General features: G+C 50.6%; 1 protein-coding gene across 1 annotated transcript in view; it reads left to right on the plus strand.

The window, feature by feature from the left end:
* Positions 1-17,335, plus strand: part of ADSS1 (adenylosuccinate synthase 1) — a 96,972-nt gene that overhangs the window by 29,480 nt on the left and 50,157 nt on the right. The window contains exons 3-5 of the mRNA XM_073637510.1: positions 3,099-3,161; positions 6,469-6,519; positions 6,595-6,661. Coding sequence (XP_073493611.1) covers positions 3,099-3,161; positions 6,469-6,519; positions 6,595-6,661 — 181 coding nt within the window. The remainder of the gene's footprint in view (positions 1-3,098; positions 3,162-6,468; positions 6,520-6,594; positions 6,662-17,335) is intronic.

The following is a 17,335-nucleotide window of genomic DNA, read 5'->3' on the forward strand; positions in this document are numbered from 1 at the left end:
ACCACACATAGTATGATGCCCCCACACACAGTATGATGCTCACACAGTCATCCGCACACAGTATGATGCCCCCACAGACAGTATGATGCCCATACAGTCACCCTTACACAGTATGCTTCCCCCACAGACACCCACACACAGTATGATGCCCTCACAGTCAACCACAACACAGTATAATGTCCCCATAGTATGATGCTACTAACTTGCCCCCCACATATCATGATGTTCCCATAGTTCCTACACACAGCATAATGCACCCACAGCCCCACACACACAGTATGATGCCCCAACAGTCATCTACACACAGTATGATGCCCCCACAGTCATCTGCACCACAGTATGATGCCCCCACAGTCATCCACATACAGTATGATGCCCCCACAGTCAACCACACACAGTATGACGGCCCCTAGAGTCCCCCACACAGTCTGATACCTGACATCACCCCGAGGACACAGTATGATGCCCCAACAGTCACCTACACACAGTCTGATTCCTCTGACTCGCCCAGGGGGATATGGGGGACTCGGCACCCGGGCCTTTACCTTCTGTGGGATGTCACGGCAGTCTTCTCCCAGGCCCGTACTCTGGGGTCACTCTTTAAAAAAAAGGGGTTCTATTACTCGAAGGGATGAATAATAGTTTGGTCTCGTGACGCCACCTGTGGTTCCCGGTAATGGGTACCGGCGCTGCTGCAGACCTCTGGGGCAGATGTTAGGGCAGCTGAGTTGGTGCGGCTCTTCACAGACAGAGCACAGCTCCAGGACAGTGTAAGTGCAGATGGTGATGCTGGGCGTTGTAGTGCAGGAGGGATAACATGGTGGAAATAATTTACAGAAACAATGGGGTGCAGTCATCTGAGTTTACTCACAGTTATTTAGGTTCTTCAGGTGGCACTGTACAGGTGTCAACCTCCCACGTCGCGCTGCGTTCACCAGGCAGGGGTTCAGCACTCCCTCAAGTATCTCGAGCACTCAACGGGACCCCCTTTCTGTATGTTCCTTCCTTAGCCGACTTCCCGCGCTGGGTCTTCTCCCTCCTGCCCTGCGCCTCGCCACACAAAGTCCCGATCGGGTACCTTGAGATCCCTCTGGGCAACTTGAAGTTCCCGGACCTGACTTGGTGCCCTTTTCGGCGGCTTAGGTGCGAATGTGGCAACAACACCCTGAAAGTGCAGAAGCCTCCGGTTTTCCAGCCGAGACTTGAAGTAACTCGGCTAGTCCAGGGACCAGTGCCCTTCTTGCAGCCTGATCCCTCTGACACTTGGCAGATTCGGGGCGCACAGGTGCCGTCCTGCACTCACTGTACCCCCTGGGATTCCTTCTATTCCTGGAGCCTTCCTCCCTGACTCCCCTCTCACTCTTGGGCCTCTCTTACTAGGCCCCACTCTGGAGCAGAGCTCCTTAGGAGACTCTGCTCCTCTCCTCTTCTCTCTTACTGAATCCACGACTGACCTGCTACTCTAAGATGGCTCCCCTTTATACAGTATATACCTCCTATTCAAGTGCTCCCCTGTTCTGCGTCCTCCACCCACGCCCACTACTGGTTCCCCCTCACTTTTGGTTTCCCCCACTCCAGCCAGGGATGGGGCTGCAGAAGAAGTGCATAATGCCCTTCCAGCCGGCCTGGAGTAGTGTAGTGTTGAGTGCAGGTGGTGGGGTCCCGGGCAGCACTCCGTCCTTACCTGAGAGAAGGAGATGCCACACCTCTGGGTGAGGTGCAGTACCTCTGTGACGACTGAACCCTCAGGGATGCCACACCTCCACAATCCTACACACACAGTATGATGGCCCCTAGAGTCCCCCACACACATTCTGATGCCCAACAGACCCCTATGCACATAGTCTGATTCCCCCACAGTCCCCCGCACACAGTATGATGGCCCCCACAGTCACCCACACACAGCATGATCCCTCCACAGTCCCCCACACACAGTATCATGGCCTCCATACAATTTGATCCCCCTTCATGGCATCTTGTCCCTACCTCGACCCACAAGTACTGACATTTAAAATAAATAAATACAACCACTCACCTTCTCCCAGAGCGCTGCTTCGATCTGATCACTGCGCACGGAGTCTCTGCACAGCCATCTACTGACGTCATCATGCCCGCTGTGCTGAACCTCAGACGCACAGGCTGAAAGGTGGAAGAGGGAACAGACAGATTCTGTCTGTACCAACCTATCCAAGAGTATGACTATCCTGCGGAAGCAGAAATTGTGACGATGGGCAGTGAAGCTTATGCGTGCAATATTTCCGCTCGGGACACTTGCGGCTTACTTTTTTATGGATGGATTGATGTAGTAGAGTTGGTGACCTCAACACCATTGTACATTCGGACGTGCAGATCTAAACTGACGAGATCCATTCAGTCAGTGGTTCCTATCCCGCAGCCCTCCGGCCTCGCTGTAAATCTCCATTGTTACAATCCGTTGCAGACTTTTATGCTCAATCAAACAATCAAAGCTTCCCGTTAATTCACCCAGAAAATATCTGCACGCCACGAAAAAAAAAAACAAGCCAAAATTATAGAAAGAACCATAAAAACAGTAAAATCTATCGGTTGTTCCGTAAGGTTTATGCAGGACCCCACGTCCATAAATAGATGAGCGCTGCTCCGGAGAGTGCTGCATTTTACATCATTACTATTATTCTTTTACCTGAACGTTCTGGCTGTTCACTTAATGGGATTTTATGGCAAAAAAGCCCCGAGTTTATCTTACGCTGGAGTCAGATCTATAAAAACGCTCTTTTAAAATTCCCAAACTGGTCGTATATTCTTGCTTACCGATGACGAATGGAGCCGCAGCATATTTCCCCGGTGTCGAATTAATATTGCTCTTTTCCTCCGATCGGACGGGAGTCGCTTTATGTACTTTGTAATCTATATCCCTTAGGGGAATTGATGTGCGCTTCTTTTCGGGGGGAGATGTATTACTTGGCGATCTGCAGTTGGCTCTGAAGTCCATATATTTCCGCAGAGTCGTATCCGTGGCTCAGTGTTATACGGCGGCGTCTCGCTCATACAGATAATGGTAAAAAATTATTATTTTTTTGCCATTTTTTTTTTTAAAGCTCCTTGTGTATTCCCAACAGGTAACGGGGTCGTCATACATCTGCCAGGACTTTTTGAAGAGGCGGAAAAAAATGAAAAAAAAGGTAAACATCATTGATCGCTCCTCAAAAAGATTTGTGGTCAGGGCCAAATACTGGAGCGGAATGAAAAAAACTAAGATTAGGATGAAAAAATAACATCATTATGTCACTATACGTCATGGATGATAGGGGTTTCACAGTTTGGCCAATTTTGGGTCAGTTCTTTTCATCTAAATACATGTATTTTGGGTTAAAAATAATTTTTGCAATTGGGTTTCATTACAAATTTTGCACCGTTTTCCTTCTATAGCTTCTGGGCTTTAGTTTCTATTGCTGGCTGCAGAACGAGTTAACTGAGAATCTGTTAGTGAGCTTTGTAATTCTTTTTTATGTTTTGTTTTTTTTAAGCTCCATTTGGCTGAATTATGACCCCACAGGAAAGATTTGCTTTCCTTGTGATGTGCTCACTGACAGATTTTCAGGTAACTCATTCTGCAGCCTGCAATAAGCACACAGACGCTATCGAAGGAAAAAGGTGCAAAATGTGTAATTAAACGCAATTTCAAAAATTATATTTAGCCCAAAATACATCCAATTAAGTAAAAGATAAATAAAAAAATAAACAGTTGCCCCTAAAAGTGAACACATCCTTGAATTTAAATGTCGGGCATGTAATACTATATTTCACCTCTAGTGGCCACTACAGGGAAGAATATCCAGTCAGCTAAGGCTTTCCCTGGAGATCGGAAGTGAAGGGTATCAGAAAATGGATCCCCAGGGATCAGCAGATATAATGGATAGTTTCCAGGATTTCTTCCTACAAATGTAATGGTGGCCTTAAAGGGTTAAAAAATCCTGTCTGTTTCCATTCTTAAACAGTGGCACACTTGTTTGTGGTTAATTATGCTATTGCAGCTCACAACCATTAAAGATATGGTGGTTTGTTACCAGATTTCAAAATAAAAACTGTATAAATATATCTGTTGGAGCTGATGAGTCTGGTGTACTCACTTTGAAAGTCCATTTCAGAATGGCTGTAAAAAAACTGATATTAAATTGAACATTTTAAAAGCCTGGCTTAAGAATGAGAGAGCTCATGAGTTCAATATAAATTCAGTCTCTGTCCACACAGACTGACTGACAGCTGCAGCTTGTACAGAGCAGTGTGAGAACTTAGCAGCAGGGAGGAGGGACACTGAGGAACTGACAATCAGGCTGTAACGGGTCTGGGAGGCGGAACCTCTGAGCTACTATACAAGGGGGCAGCCCTTGTAAGGGAGCGGGTGGCAGTCTCTGGATGAACGGACAGGGAGATACAGCAAGTGATCAGGGCAGTCTCTGGGTAAAGGGTAGGTACGACCTGTGATGGCAGAGCCTCCGGGTAGGCTAGCAGGCAGATGGTAGATGTGTGCTCCCAGGTGAGCAAGCGAGAGTCTCTGGAATAACAGGTGGTCACGGCACGTGACGGCGGAACCTCCGGGCTGGCAAGCAGGCAGGTAACGGAGATGCGCTCCCAGGTGAGCGGGCAAGAGTCTGAAGTAGCTGATGGTCACAGCACGTGACAACGGAGCCTCCGGGCTGGCAAGCAGGCAGGTAACGGAGATGCGCTCCCAGGTGAGCGGACAAGAGTCTGAAGTAGCTGATGGTCACAGCACGTGACAACGGAGCCTCCGGGCTGGCAAGCAGGCAGGTAACGGAGATGCGCTCCCAGGTGAGCGGGCAAGAGTCTGAAGTAGCTGATGGTCACAGCACGTGACAACGGAGCCTCCGGGCTGGCAAGCAGGCAGGTAACGGAGAAGCGCTCCCAGGTGAGCGGGCAAGCTGGTCCATAGACAGACTGACCGGAGTTGTAAGGCAGACCGTCGGACCTCAGGAAAGTAGGCAGGTAGCTGATGTGCGCTCCTAGGTGAGCGGGCAGGCTGGTCCTTTAGACAGACTGACAGGAGTAGTAAGGCAGACCGTCGGACCTCAGACTGGCAGACAGGTAACAAGTATTCAGGCAGGAATCAGGCAGGTAACTGGCAGGAAACTGGCAGGTAACTGACAGGAAACTGGCAACGGGACCTGAGGGCTGAAGCACAGGTGAGACACAGGTGCAAACAACATTGCTCGGGCACCTCCATTTTGGAGGAGGTGCCTTATATATGATGAAGTCCTCCGGCCATTGGCCGGGGACTTCTTAGGACGGCGCGCGCGGCCCCTTTAAGAGGAGGGGAGCGCGCGCGCGCGCGCCCTAAGCACAGGGGCCGGGAAGGAGCGCGCGCTGAGAGCAGAGCGGGAGGAGGACGCCGGGAAGGAGCGCGCGCTGACAGCAGAGCGGGGAGAGGACGCCGGGCACGGAGCAGAGCGGTGAGGGGAGCAGCGTCCCTGCCTAGCAGAGGGCAGGGACGCCAGCGCTACACAGGCTAGGTGGGCGGGAATTCAGCCGCAAGGAGGAAGAACACTGTCCAGCTAGGTGGGTGAAGATTTAGCAGCAGGGAAGAGGGACACTGTGGAACTGCCAGTCAGGGTAGGTTGGCAGGGATTCAGCAGCAGCAGTACCAGGACATAGGGACACTGAGGACCAGTCAATCAGGATAGCGGGATTCAGAAGCAGAGCAGAGGAGCTGTTATCAGGTAAAGTGGGCGAAATTCAGCATCAGGAAAGAAGGACAGTGAGGAGCGGTGAAAAAGGCTAAGTGAGCAGGGATTCAGCAGCAGGAAGGAGGGACAGTGAGGAACTGCCATCAGGATAGGTGGGCAGGGATTCAGCAGCAGGGAGGAGGGACAGTGAGGAGCAGTCAATCAGGCTAGGTGGGCAGGGATTCACCAGCAGGAAGGGAGGGACAGTGAGGAGCTGTCAGAGGCTAGGTGGACAGGGATTCAGCAGCAGGAAGGGAGGGACAGTGAGGAGCTGTCAATAATGCTAGGTGGGTGAACACTGAGCAACAAGGAGGAGGTGCATTGAGGATTAGACTAGGTGGACAGGGATTCAGCAGCAGGAAGGAAGGACAGTGAGGAGCTGTCAGAGGCTAGGTGGGCAGGGATTCAGAAGCAGGAAGGAGGGACAATGAGGAGCTGTCAATCAAGCTAGGTAGGCACAAATTGAGTGAAATTTTCATAAATTATCTTTAAGCCATTCTGACAAGGATTTTCAAAGTAAGTACACCTGTCCCACCAGGTTTTGAAAATCTATTTAATATTGCATGTGATTTGTATTTAGTAATCTGGTGACAGATATGCTTTAAGGATACACACAATCCGTGAATGCGAATGTCGCTGTTTTTGTAAGCGGGTAGCCATCTTTCATTAGCTCGGCACAACCCCTTTAATGCCTGTACGATTTTTCTTTCCTATATACCATGTATTGTTTTACTGTATTTTTTTATAGGATTAAAAGATTGGGAGAAAAGGCTGATCATCTCTGACCGAGCTCATATTGGTAAGTGTAGGGGGGTCATAAATCTAGAAGTATATGTGTTTCTCCCGGACTGACCCATGTTTGTCCCCCGTGTAGTATGTGATTTTCATCAAGCAGTTGATGGTCTCCAAGAAGTCCAGAGACAAGCTCAAGAGGGGAAAAAGTAATTATATTACAACATCTTCGTGCTGTTAGTAATTTTCTTATAGTCGGTCATTATAACGATTACAATAGTTAAAAAATGTGGAAATATTTGTCTTTCCACAATATAAGACACGTGATATAACGTAACACTATATGGGTCATTGCATACACTGTAGGACGCTCCATCGGGGCCGGCTCCGGGTTTATGCGGACCCTCTGGTCCCAATTGTCCACTCTTCGCTTTCATTTGTTTCTTCTCTCCCTCCAAAAGTGATAATTTTATATTTTTCTGTTGATAGAGTTGTATCAGGACTTGTTTTTTTGTGGTGAAAGCTGTCATTTTTATCATTTCCATTTTGGAGTCTATGTGACTTTTATACTCCATTGTTTTTGTAGGGGAAGTGACCAAAAAACAGCGAGTCTGCCATTTAAACCTTGGCGTTCATAATAGGGGATAAATATTATATTACATTAGTTTTTACAGTTACTGACAAAGCGATACAACAAAAGGTTGTGATACTCGTCAATCTGTGTGACACTCGTCACTCTGTTCGACATTTAGTACTCTGTACGATACTTGTCACTCTGTTTCGACACTCGGCACTCTGTTCAACATTTAGTACTCTGTACGATACTCGTCACTCTTTTCGACATTCGGCACTCTGTTCGACACTCGGCACTCTGTTCGACACTCGGCACTCTGTTCAACACTCGGCACTCTGTACGACACTCGGCACTCTGTTCAACACTCGGCACTCTGTACGACACTCGGCACTCTGTACGACACTCGGCACTCTGTTCGACACTCTTTTCGACACTCGGCACTCTGTTCGACACTTGGCACTCTGTACGGCACACGGCACTCTATACGACACTCAGCACTCTGTACGACATTCGTCACTCTGTACGATACTCATCACTCTGTACTGTACTCGTCACTCTTTTTGGCACTCTGTACGATACTTGTCACTTTGACCGACACTCGGTACTCTGTTCGACATTCGGTACTCTGTTCGACACTCGTCACTCTGTACGACATTCGGCACTCTGTTGGACACTCTGTACGACACTCGGCACTCTGTTCGACACTCTGTACGACACACAGCACTCTGTTTGGCACTCTGTTCGACAGTCGGCACTCTGTTCGACACTCGGCACTCTGTACGGCACACGGCACTCTGTACGACACTGGGCACTCTGTACGACACTGGGCACTCTGTTCGACACTGGGCACTCTGTACGACACTCGGCACTCTGTTTGACATTCAGCACTCTGTATGATCCTCAGCACTCTGTATGATCCTCAGCACTCTGTACGATACTCGGCGCACTCTGTACGATACTCGTCACTCTTTTTGACACTCGGCAATCTGTACGATACTTGTCACTTTGACCGACACTCGGTACTCTGTTCGACACTCGTCACTCTGTATGACACTCTGCACTCTGTTCGACACTCGGCACTCTGTTCGACACTCGGCACTCTGTTCGACACTCGGCACTCTGTTCGACACATGGCACTCTGTTCGACGCTCTGTTTGACACTTGTCACTCTGTTTGACACTTGTCACTAAGTACGACACTTGTCACTCTGTTCGACACTCGGCACTCTGTACGATACTTGTCACTTTGACCGACACTCGGTGCTCTGTTTGACATTCGGTACTCTGTTCGACACTCGTGACTCTGTATGACACTCGGCACTCTGTACGACACTCAGCACTCTGTTTGACACTCGGCACTCTGTACATTCGGCACTCTGTACGACACACGGCAATCTGTACGGCACTCGGCACTCTGTATGACACTCGGCACTCTGTACGATACTCGTCACTCTTTTTGACACTCTGTACGATACTTGTCACTTTGACCGACACTCGGTACTCTGTTCGACATTCAGTACTCTGTACGACACTCGGCACTCTGTTCGACACTCTGTATGACACTCGGCACTCTGTTCGACAATCGGCACTCTGTACGGCACATGGCACTCTGTACGAGACCCGGCACTCTGTACGAGACCCGGCACTCTGTTCGACACTGGGCACTCTGTTCGACACTGGGCACTCTGTTCGACACTCGGCACTCTATTTGACACTTGTCACTCTGTTCGACACTCGGCACTCTGTACGATTCTCGTCACTCTGTACGACACTTGACACTCTGTATGACGCTCGGCACTCTTTTCGACACTCTGCACTCTGTACAATACTTGTCATTCTGTACGATACTTGTCACTCTGTACGATACTCGTCACTCATTTTGGCACTCTGTACGATACTCGTCACTTTGACCGACACTCGGTACTCTGTTTGACATTCGGTAATCTTTTCGACACTCGTCACTTTGTACGACACTCGGCACTCTGTACGACACTCGTCACTCTGTTCGACACTCTGTACGACACTCGGCACTCTGTTCGACACTCTGTACGACACACGGCACTCTGTTTGGCACTCTGTTCGACAGTCGGCACTCTGTTCAACAATCGGCACTCTGTACGGCACATGGCACTCTGTACGGCACATGGCACTCTGTACGACACTCGGCACTCTGTACGAGACCAGGCACTCTGTTCGACGCTGGGCACTCTGTTCGACATTGGGCACTCTGTTCGACGCTGGGCACTCTGTTCGACACTCGGCACTCTGTACGACACTCGTCACTCTGTACCACACTCTGCACTCTGTTCGACACTCGACACTCTGTACGATACTTGTCACTCTGTTTGACACTTGTCACTCTGTTTGACACTCGGCACTCAGTACGACACTCAGCACTCTGTTCGACACTCTGTATGACACTCGGCTCTCTGTTCGACACTCGGCACTTTGTTTGACACTCTGTTCGATACACGGCACTCTGTACAGCACACGGGACTCTGTACGATGCTCGGCCCTCTGTACGCCGCTCAGCCCTCTGTACGCCGCTCGGCCCTCTGTACGCCGCTCGGCCCTCTGTACGCCGCTCGGCCCTCTGTACGCCGCTCGGCACTCTGTACGACGCTCGGCACTCTGTACGATACTTGTCACTCTGTACGATACTTGTCACTCTGTATCACACTCGTCACTCTGTACGACACTCGGTACTCTGTTCGACACTTGGCACTCTGTACGACGCTCGGCACTCTGTACGACGCTCGGCACTCTGTATGACGCTCGGCACTCTGTACGACATTCGGTACTCTGTTCGACACTCGTCACTCTGTACGACATTCGGCACTCTGTTGGACACTCTGTACGACACTGGGCACTCTGTACGACACTCTGTACGACACACAGCACTCTGTTTGGCACTCTGTTTGACAGTCGGCACTCTGTTCGACAGTCGGCACTCTGTTCGACACTCGGCACTCTGTACGGCACACGGCACTCTGTACGACACTGGGCACTCTGTACGACACTGGGCACTCTGTACGACACTGGGCACTCTGTACGACACTCGGCACTCTGTTTGACATTCAGCACTCTGTATGATCCTCAGCACTCTGTATGATACTCGGCGCACTCTGTACGATACTCGGCACTCTTTTCGACACTCGGCAATCGGTACGATACTTGTCACTTTGACCGACACTCGGTACTCTGTTCGACACTCGTCACTCTGTATGACACTCTGCACTCTGTTCGACACTCGGCACTCTGTGCGACACTCGGCACTCTGTTCGACACATGGCACTCTGTTCGATGCTCTGTTTGACACTTGTCACTCTGTTTGACACTTGTCACTAAGTACGACGCTTGTCACTCTGTTCGACACTCTGTTCGACACTCGGCACTCTGTACGATACTTGTCACTTTGACCAACACTCGGTACTCTGTTTGACATTCGGTACTCTGTTTGACATTCGGTACTCTGTTCGACACTCGTGACTCTGTATGACACTCGGCACTCTGTACGACACTCAGCACTCTGTTTGACACTCGGCACTCTGTACATTCGGCACTCTGTACGACACTCGACACTCTGTACGACACTCGACACTCTGTTCGATACACGGCACTCTGTACGGCACACGGCACTCTGTACGACACTGGGCACTCTGTACGACACTGGGCACTCTGTACGGCACATGGCACTCTGTACGACACTGGGCACTCTGTACGGCACATGGCACTCTGTACGACACTCGGCACTCTGTACGAGACCGGGCACTCTGTTCGACGCTGGGCACTCTGTTCGACGCTGGGCACTCTGTTCGACGCTGGGCACTCTGTTCGACACTCGGCACTCTGTACGACACTCGTCACTCTGTACCACACTCTGCACTCTGTTCGACACTCTGCACTCTGTTCGACACTCGACACTCTGTACGATACTTGTCACTCTGTTTGATGCTCTGTTTGACACTTGTCACTCTGTTTGACACTTGTCACTAAGTACGACACTTGTCACTCTGTTCGACACTCTGTTCGACACTCGGCACTCTGTACGATACTTGTCACTTTGACCGACACTCGGTACTCTGTTTGACATTCGGTACTCTGTTCGACACTCGTGACTCTGTATGACACTCGGCACTCTGTACGACACTCAGCACTCTGTTTGACACTCGGCACTCTGTACATTCGGCACTCTGTACGACACTCGGCACTCTGTTCGATACACGGCACTCTGTACGGCACACGGCACTCTGTACGACACTGGGCACTCTGTACGACACTGGGCACTCTGTACGACACTAGGCACTCTGTACGACACTCGGCACTCTGTTTGACATTCAGCACTCTGTATGATCTTCAGCACTCTGTACGATACTCGGCGCACTCTGTACGATACTCGGCACTCTTTTCGACACTCGGCAATCTGTACGATACTTGTCACTTTGACCGACACTCGGTACTCTGTTCGACACTCGTCACTCTGTATGACACTCTGCACTCTGTTCGACACTGTTCGACACTCGGCACTCTGTTCGACACTCGGCACTCTGTTCGACACATGGCACTCTGTTCGACGCTCTGTTTGACACTTGTCACTCTGTTCGACACTCGGCACTCTGTTTGACACTTGTCACTAAGTACGACACTTGTCACTCTGTTCGACAGTCGGCACCCTGTTCGACACTCTGTTCGACACTCGGCACTCTGTACGATACTTGTCACTTTGACCGACACTCGGTACTCTGTTTGACATTCGGTACTCTGTTCGACACTCGTGACTCTGTATGACACTCGGCACTCTGTACGACACTCAGCACTCTGTTTGACACTCGGCACTCTGTACATTCGGCACTCTGTACGACACTTGGCACTCTGTACGATACTCGTCACTCATTTTGGCACTCTGTACGATACTTGTCATTTTGACCGACACTCGGTACTCTGTTCGACATTCGGTACTCTGTTCGACTCTCGGCACTCTGTTCGACACTCTGTACGACACTCGGCACTCTGTTCGATACTCTGTACGACACACGGCACTCTCTTTGACACTCAGATCAACAGTCAGCACTCTGATCGACAATCGGCACTCTGTACGGCACACGGCACTTTGTACGGCACACGGCACTCTGTATGATCCTCAGCACTCTGTACGATACTCTTCACTCTTTTCGACACTCGGCAATCTGTACGATACTTGTCACTTTGACCGACACTCGGTACTCTGTTCGACACTCGTCACTCTGTATGACACTCGGCACTCTGTTCAATGCTCTGTTCGACACTCAGCACTCTGTTCGACACTCTGCACTCTGCTTGACACTTGTCACTCTGCTTGACACTTGTCACTATGTTTGACTCTTGTCACTCTGTTCGACACTCGGCACTCTGTTCGACACTCGGCACTCTGTTCGACACTTTGCACTCTGTTCGACACTCTGCACTCTGTTCGACACTTGTCACTCTGTTCGACACCCGGCACTCTGTTCGACACCCGGCACTCTGTACGATACTTGTCACTTTGACCGACACTCGGTACTCTGTTTGACATTCGGTACTCTGTTCGACACTCGGTACTCTGTTCGACATCCGGTACTATGATCGACACTCAGCACTCTGTTCGACAATCTGTACGACACACGGCACTCTGTTTGGCACTCTGTTCGACAGTCGGCACTCTGTACGGCACACGGCACTCTGTACGGCACACGGCACTCTGTACGGCACGCGGCACTCTGTACGGCACGCGGCACTCTGTACGACACTGGGCACTCTGTTCGACACTGGGCACTCTGTTCGACACTTGTCACTCTGGACGACACTCGGCACTCTGTTTGACATTTAGCACTCTATATGGTCCTCAGCACTCTGTACGATACTCGTCACTCTGTATGACACTCGGCACTATGTTCGACACTTGGCACTCTGTTCGACACTCGGCACTCTGTTCGACACTCTGCACTCTGTTCGACACTTGTCAGTCTGTTTGACACTTGTCACTAAGTACGACACTTGTCACTCTGTTCGACACTCTGCACTCTGTTCGACACTCTGCACTCTGTTCGACACTCGGCACTCTGTACGATACTTGTCACTTTGACCGACACTCGGTACTCTGTTTGACATTCTGTACTCTGTACAACACTCGGCACTCTGTACAACACTCGGCACTCTGTACAACACTCGGCACTCTGTTCGACACTCGGCACTCTGATTGACACTTGTCAGTCTGTTTGACACTTGTCACTAAGTACGACACTTGTCACTCTGTTCGACACTCTGCACTCTGTTCGACACTCTGCACTCTGTTCGACACTCGGCACTCTGTACGATACTTGTCACTTTGACCGACACTCGGTACTCTGTTTGACATTCTGTACTCTGTACAACACTCGGCACTCTGTACAACACTCGGCACTCTGTACAACACTCGGCACTCTGTACAACACTCGGCACTCTGTACGAAACGCGGCACACTGTACGACACTTGGCACTCTTTTCGACACTCTGCACTCTGTACGATACTTGTCACTCTGTACGATACTCGTCACTCTGTATGACACTCGTCACTTTGACCGACATTCGGTACTCTGTTCGACATTCGGTACTCTGTTCGACACTCGGCACTCTGTTCGACACTCTGTACGACACTCGGCACTCTGTTCGACACTCTGTATGACACACAGCACTCTGTTTGGCACTCTGTTCGACAGTCGGCACCCTGTACGGCACACGGCACTCTGTACGGCTCATGGCACTCTGTACGGTACACGGCACTCTGTACGACACTGGGCACTCTGTTCGACACTGGGCACTCTGTTCGATACTCGTCACTTTGTTCGACACTCATCACTCTGTACGACACTTGGCACTCTGTTTGACATTCAGCACTCTGTTTGATCCTCGGCACGCTGTATGATACTCTTCACTCTTTTCGACACTCGGCAATCTGTACGATATTTGTCACTTTGACCGACACTCGGTACTCTCTTCGACACTCGTCACTCTGTATGACACTCGGCACTCTGTTCGACACTCTGTTCGACACTCGGCACTCTGTTCGACACTCGGCACTCTGTTCGACACTCGGCACTCTGTTTGACACTTGTCACTAAGTACGACACTTGTCACTCTGTTCGACACTCGGCACTCTGTTCGACACTCTGTTCGACACTCGGCACTCTGTACGATACTTGTCACTTTGACCGACACTCGGTACTCTGTTTGACATTCGGTACTCTGTTCGACACTCGTGACTCTGTATGACACTCGGCACTCTGTACGACACTTAGCACTCTGTTCGACACTCAGCACTCTGTACGACACTCCGCACTCTGTACAACACTCGGCACTCTGTACGACACGCGGCACACTGTACGACACTTGGCACTCTTTTCGACAATCTGCACTCTGTACGATACTTGTCACTCTGTATTACACTCGTCACTTTGACCGACACTCGGCACTCTGTTCGACACTTGGCAGTCTGTTCAACACTCGTCACTCTGTACGACACTCGGTACTCTGTTCGACACTCGTCACTCTGTTCGACACTCGTCACTCTGTACGACACTCGTCACTCTGTACGACACTCGGTACTCTGTTCAACATTCGGTACTCTGTTCGACACTCGGCACTCAGTACGACACTCGTCACTCTGTTCGACATTCAGCACTCTGTTTGACACTGGGCACTCTGTTTGATACTGGGCGCTCTGTTCAACACTTGGCACTCAGTACGACACTCGTCACTGTAGACATTCGGCACTCTGTACGACACTCGGCACTCTGTACGATTCTCGGCACTCTTTTTGACACTCTGCACTCTGTACGATACTCGTCACTCTGTACAACACTTGTCACTTTGACCGACACTGGTCACTCTGTTCGACACTCGGTACTCTGTTCGACACTCGGTACTCTGTTCGACACTCGGTACTCTGTTTGACATCCGGTACTATGATCGGCACTCTGTTCGACACTCTGTATGACACACGGCACTCTGTTTGGCACTCTGTTCGACAGTCGGCACTCTGTTCGACAATCGGCACTCTGTACGGCACACGGCACTCTGTACGGCACACGGCACTGTGTACGACACTGGGCACTCTGTACAACACTGGGCACTCTGTACGACACTGGGCACTCTGTACGACACTGGGCACTCTGTACGACACTGGGCACTCTGTTCGACACTGGGCACTCTGTTCGACACTCGTCACTCTGTTCGACACTCGTCACTCTGGACGACACTCGGCATTCTGTTTGACATTAAGCACTCTGTATGATCCTCAGCACTCTGTACGATACTCGTCACTCTTTTCGACACTCGGCACTCTGTACGATACTCGTCACTCTGTATGACACTCGGCACTCTGTTCGACACTCTGTTCGACACTCGGCACTCTATTCGACACTCGGCACTCTATTCGACACTCGGCACTGTGTTTGACACTTGTCACTAAGTACGACACTTGTCACTCTGTTCGACACTCTGCACTCTGTTCGACACTCAGCACTCTGTACGATACTTGTCACTTTGACCGACTCTCGGTAATCTGTTTGACATTCTGTACTCTGTTTGACATTCTGTACTCTGTATGACACTCGGCACTCTGTACGACACTCAGCACTCTGTACGACTCTCGGCACTCTGTACGACACTCGGCACTCTGTACGACACTCGGCACTCTGTACGACACTCGGCACTCTGTACGACACGCGGCACACTGTACGACACTTGGCACTCTGCATGACACTCGGCACTCTTTTCGACACTCTGCACTCTGTACGATACTTGTCACTCTGTACGACACTCGTCACTCTGTACGACACTCAGTACTCTGTTCGACATTTGGTACTTTTTTGACACTCGTCACTCTGTACGACACTCATCACTCTGTACGACACTCGGCACTCTGTACAACACTCGGCACTCTGTACAACACTCGGCACTCTGTACAACACTCGGCACTCTGTACAACACGCGGCACACTGTACGACACTTGGCACTCTTTTCGACTCTCTGCACTCTGTATGATACTTGTCACTCTGTACGATACTCGTCACTCTGTATGACACTCGTCACTTTGACCGACACTCGGTACTCTGTTCGACATTCAGTACTCTGTACGACACTCGGCACTCTGTTCGACACTCTGTATGACACTCGGCACTCTGTTCGACAATCGGCACTCTGTACGGCACATGGCACTCTGTACGAGACCCGGCACTCTGTACGAGACCCGGCACTCTGTTCGACACTGGGCACTCTGTTCGACACTGGGCACTCTGTTCGACACTCGGCACTCTATTTGACACTTGTCACTCTGTTCGACACTCGGCACTCTGTACGATTCTCGTCACTCTGTACGACACTTGACACTCTGTATGACGCTCGGCACTCTTTTCGACAGTCTGCACTCTGTACAATACTTGTCATTCTGTACGATACTTGTCACTCTGTACGATACTCGTCACTCATTTTGGCACTCTGTACGATACTCGTCACTTTGACCGACACTCGGTACTCTGTTTGACATTCGGTAATCTTTTCGACACTCGTCACTTTGTACGACACTCGGCACTCTGTACGACACTCGTCACTCTGTTCGACACTCTGTACGACACTCGGCACTCTGTTCGACACTCTGTACGACACACGGCACTCTGTTTGGCACTCTGTTCGACAGTCGGCACTCTGTTCAACAATCGGCACTCTGTACGGCACATGGCACTCTGTACGGCACATGGCACTCTGTACGACACTCGGCACTCTGTACGAGACCAGGCACTCTGTTCGACGCTGGGCACTCTGTTCGACATTGGGCACTCTGTTCGACGCTGGGCACTCTGTTCGACACTCGGCACTCTGTACGACACTCGTCACTCTGTACCACACTCTGCACTCTGTTCGACACTCGACACTCTGTACGATACTTGTCACTCTGTTTGACACTTGTCACTCTGTTTGACACTCGGCACTCAGTACGACACTCAGCACTCTGTTCGACACTCTGTATGACACTCGGCTCTCTGTTCGACACTCGGCACTTTGTTTGACACTCTGTTCGATACACGGCACTCTGTACAGCACACGGGACTCTGTACGATGCTCGGCCCTCTGTACGCCGCTCAGCCCTCTGTACGCCGCTCGGCCCTCTGTACGCCGCTCGGCCCTCTGTACGCCGCTCGGCCCTCTGTACGCCGCTCGGCACTCTGTACGACGCTCGGCACTCTGTACGATACTTGTCACTCTGTACGATACTTGTCACTCTGTATCACACTCGTCACTCTGTACGACACTCGGTA

This window comes from Phyllobates terribilis, unplaced genomic scaffold (assembly GCF_046119375.1).
Source record: "Phyllobates terribilis strain yellow unplaced genomic scaffold, ASM4611937v1 Scaffold_7__3_contigs__length_470593459, whole genome shotgun sequence".
NCBI classification, from domain to species: Eukaryota; Metazoa; Chordata; class Amphibia; order Anura; family Dendrobatidae; genus Phyllobates; species Phyllobates terribilis.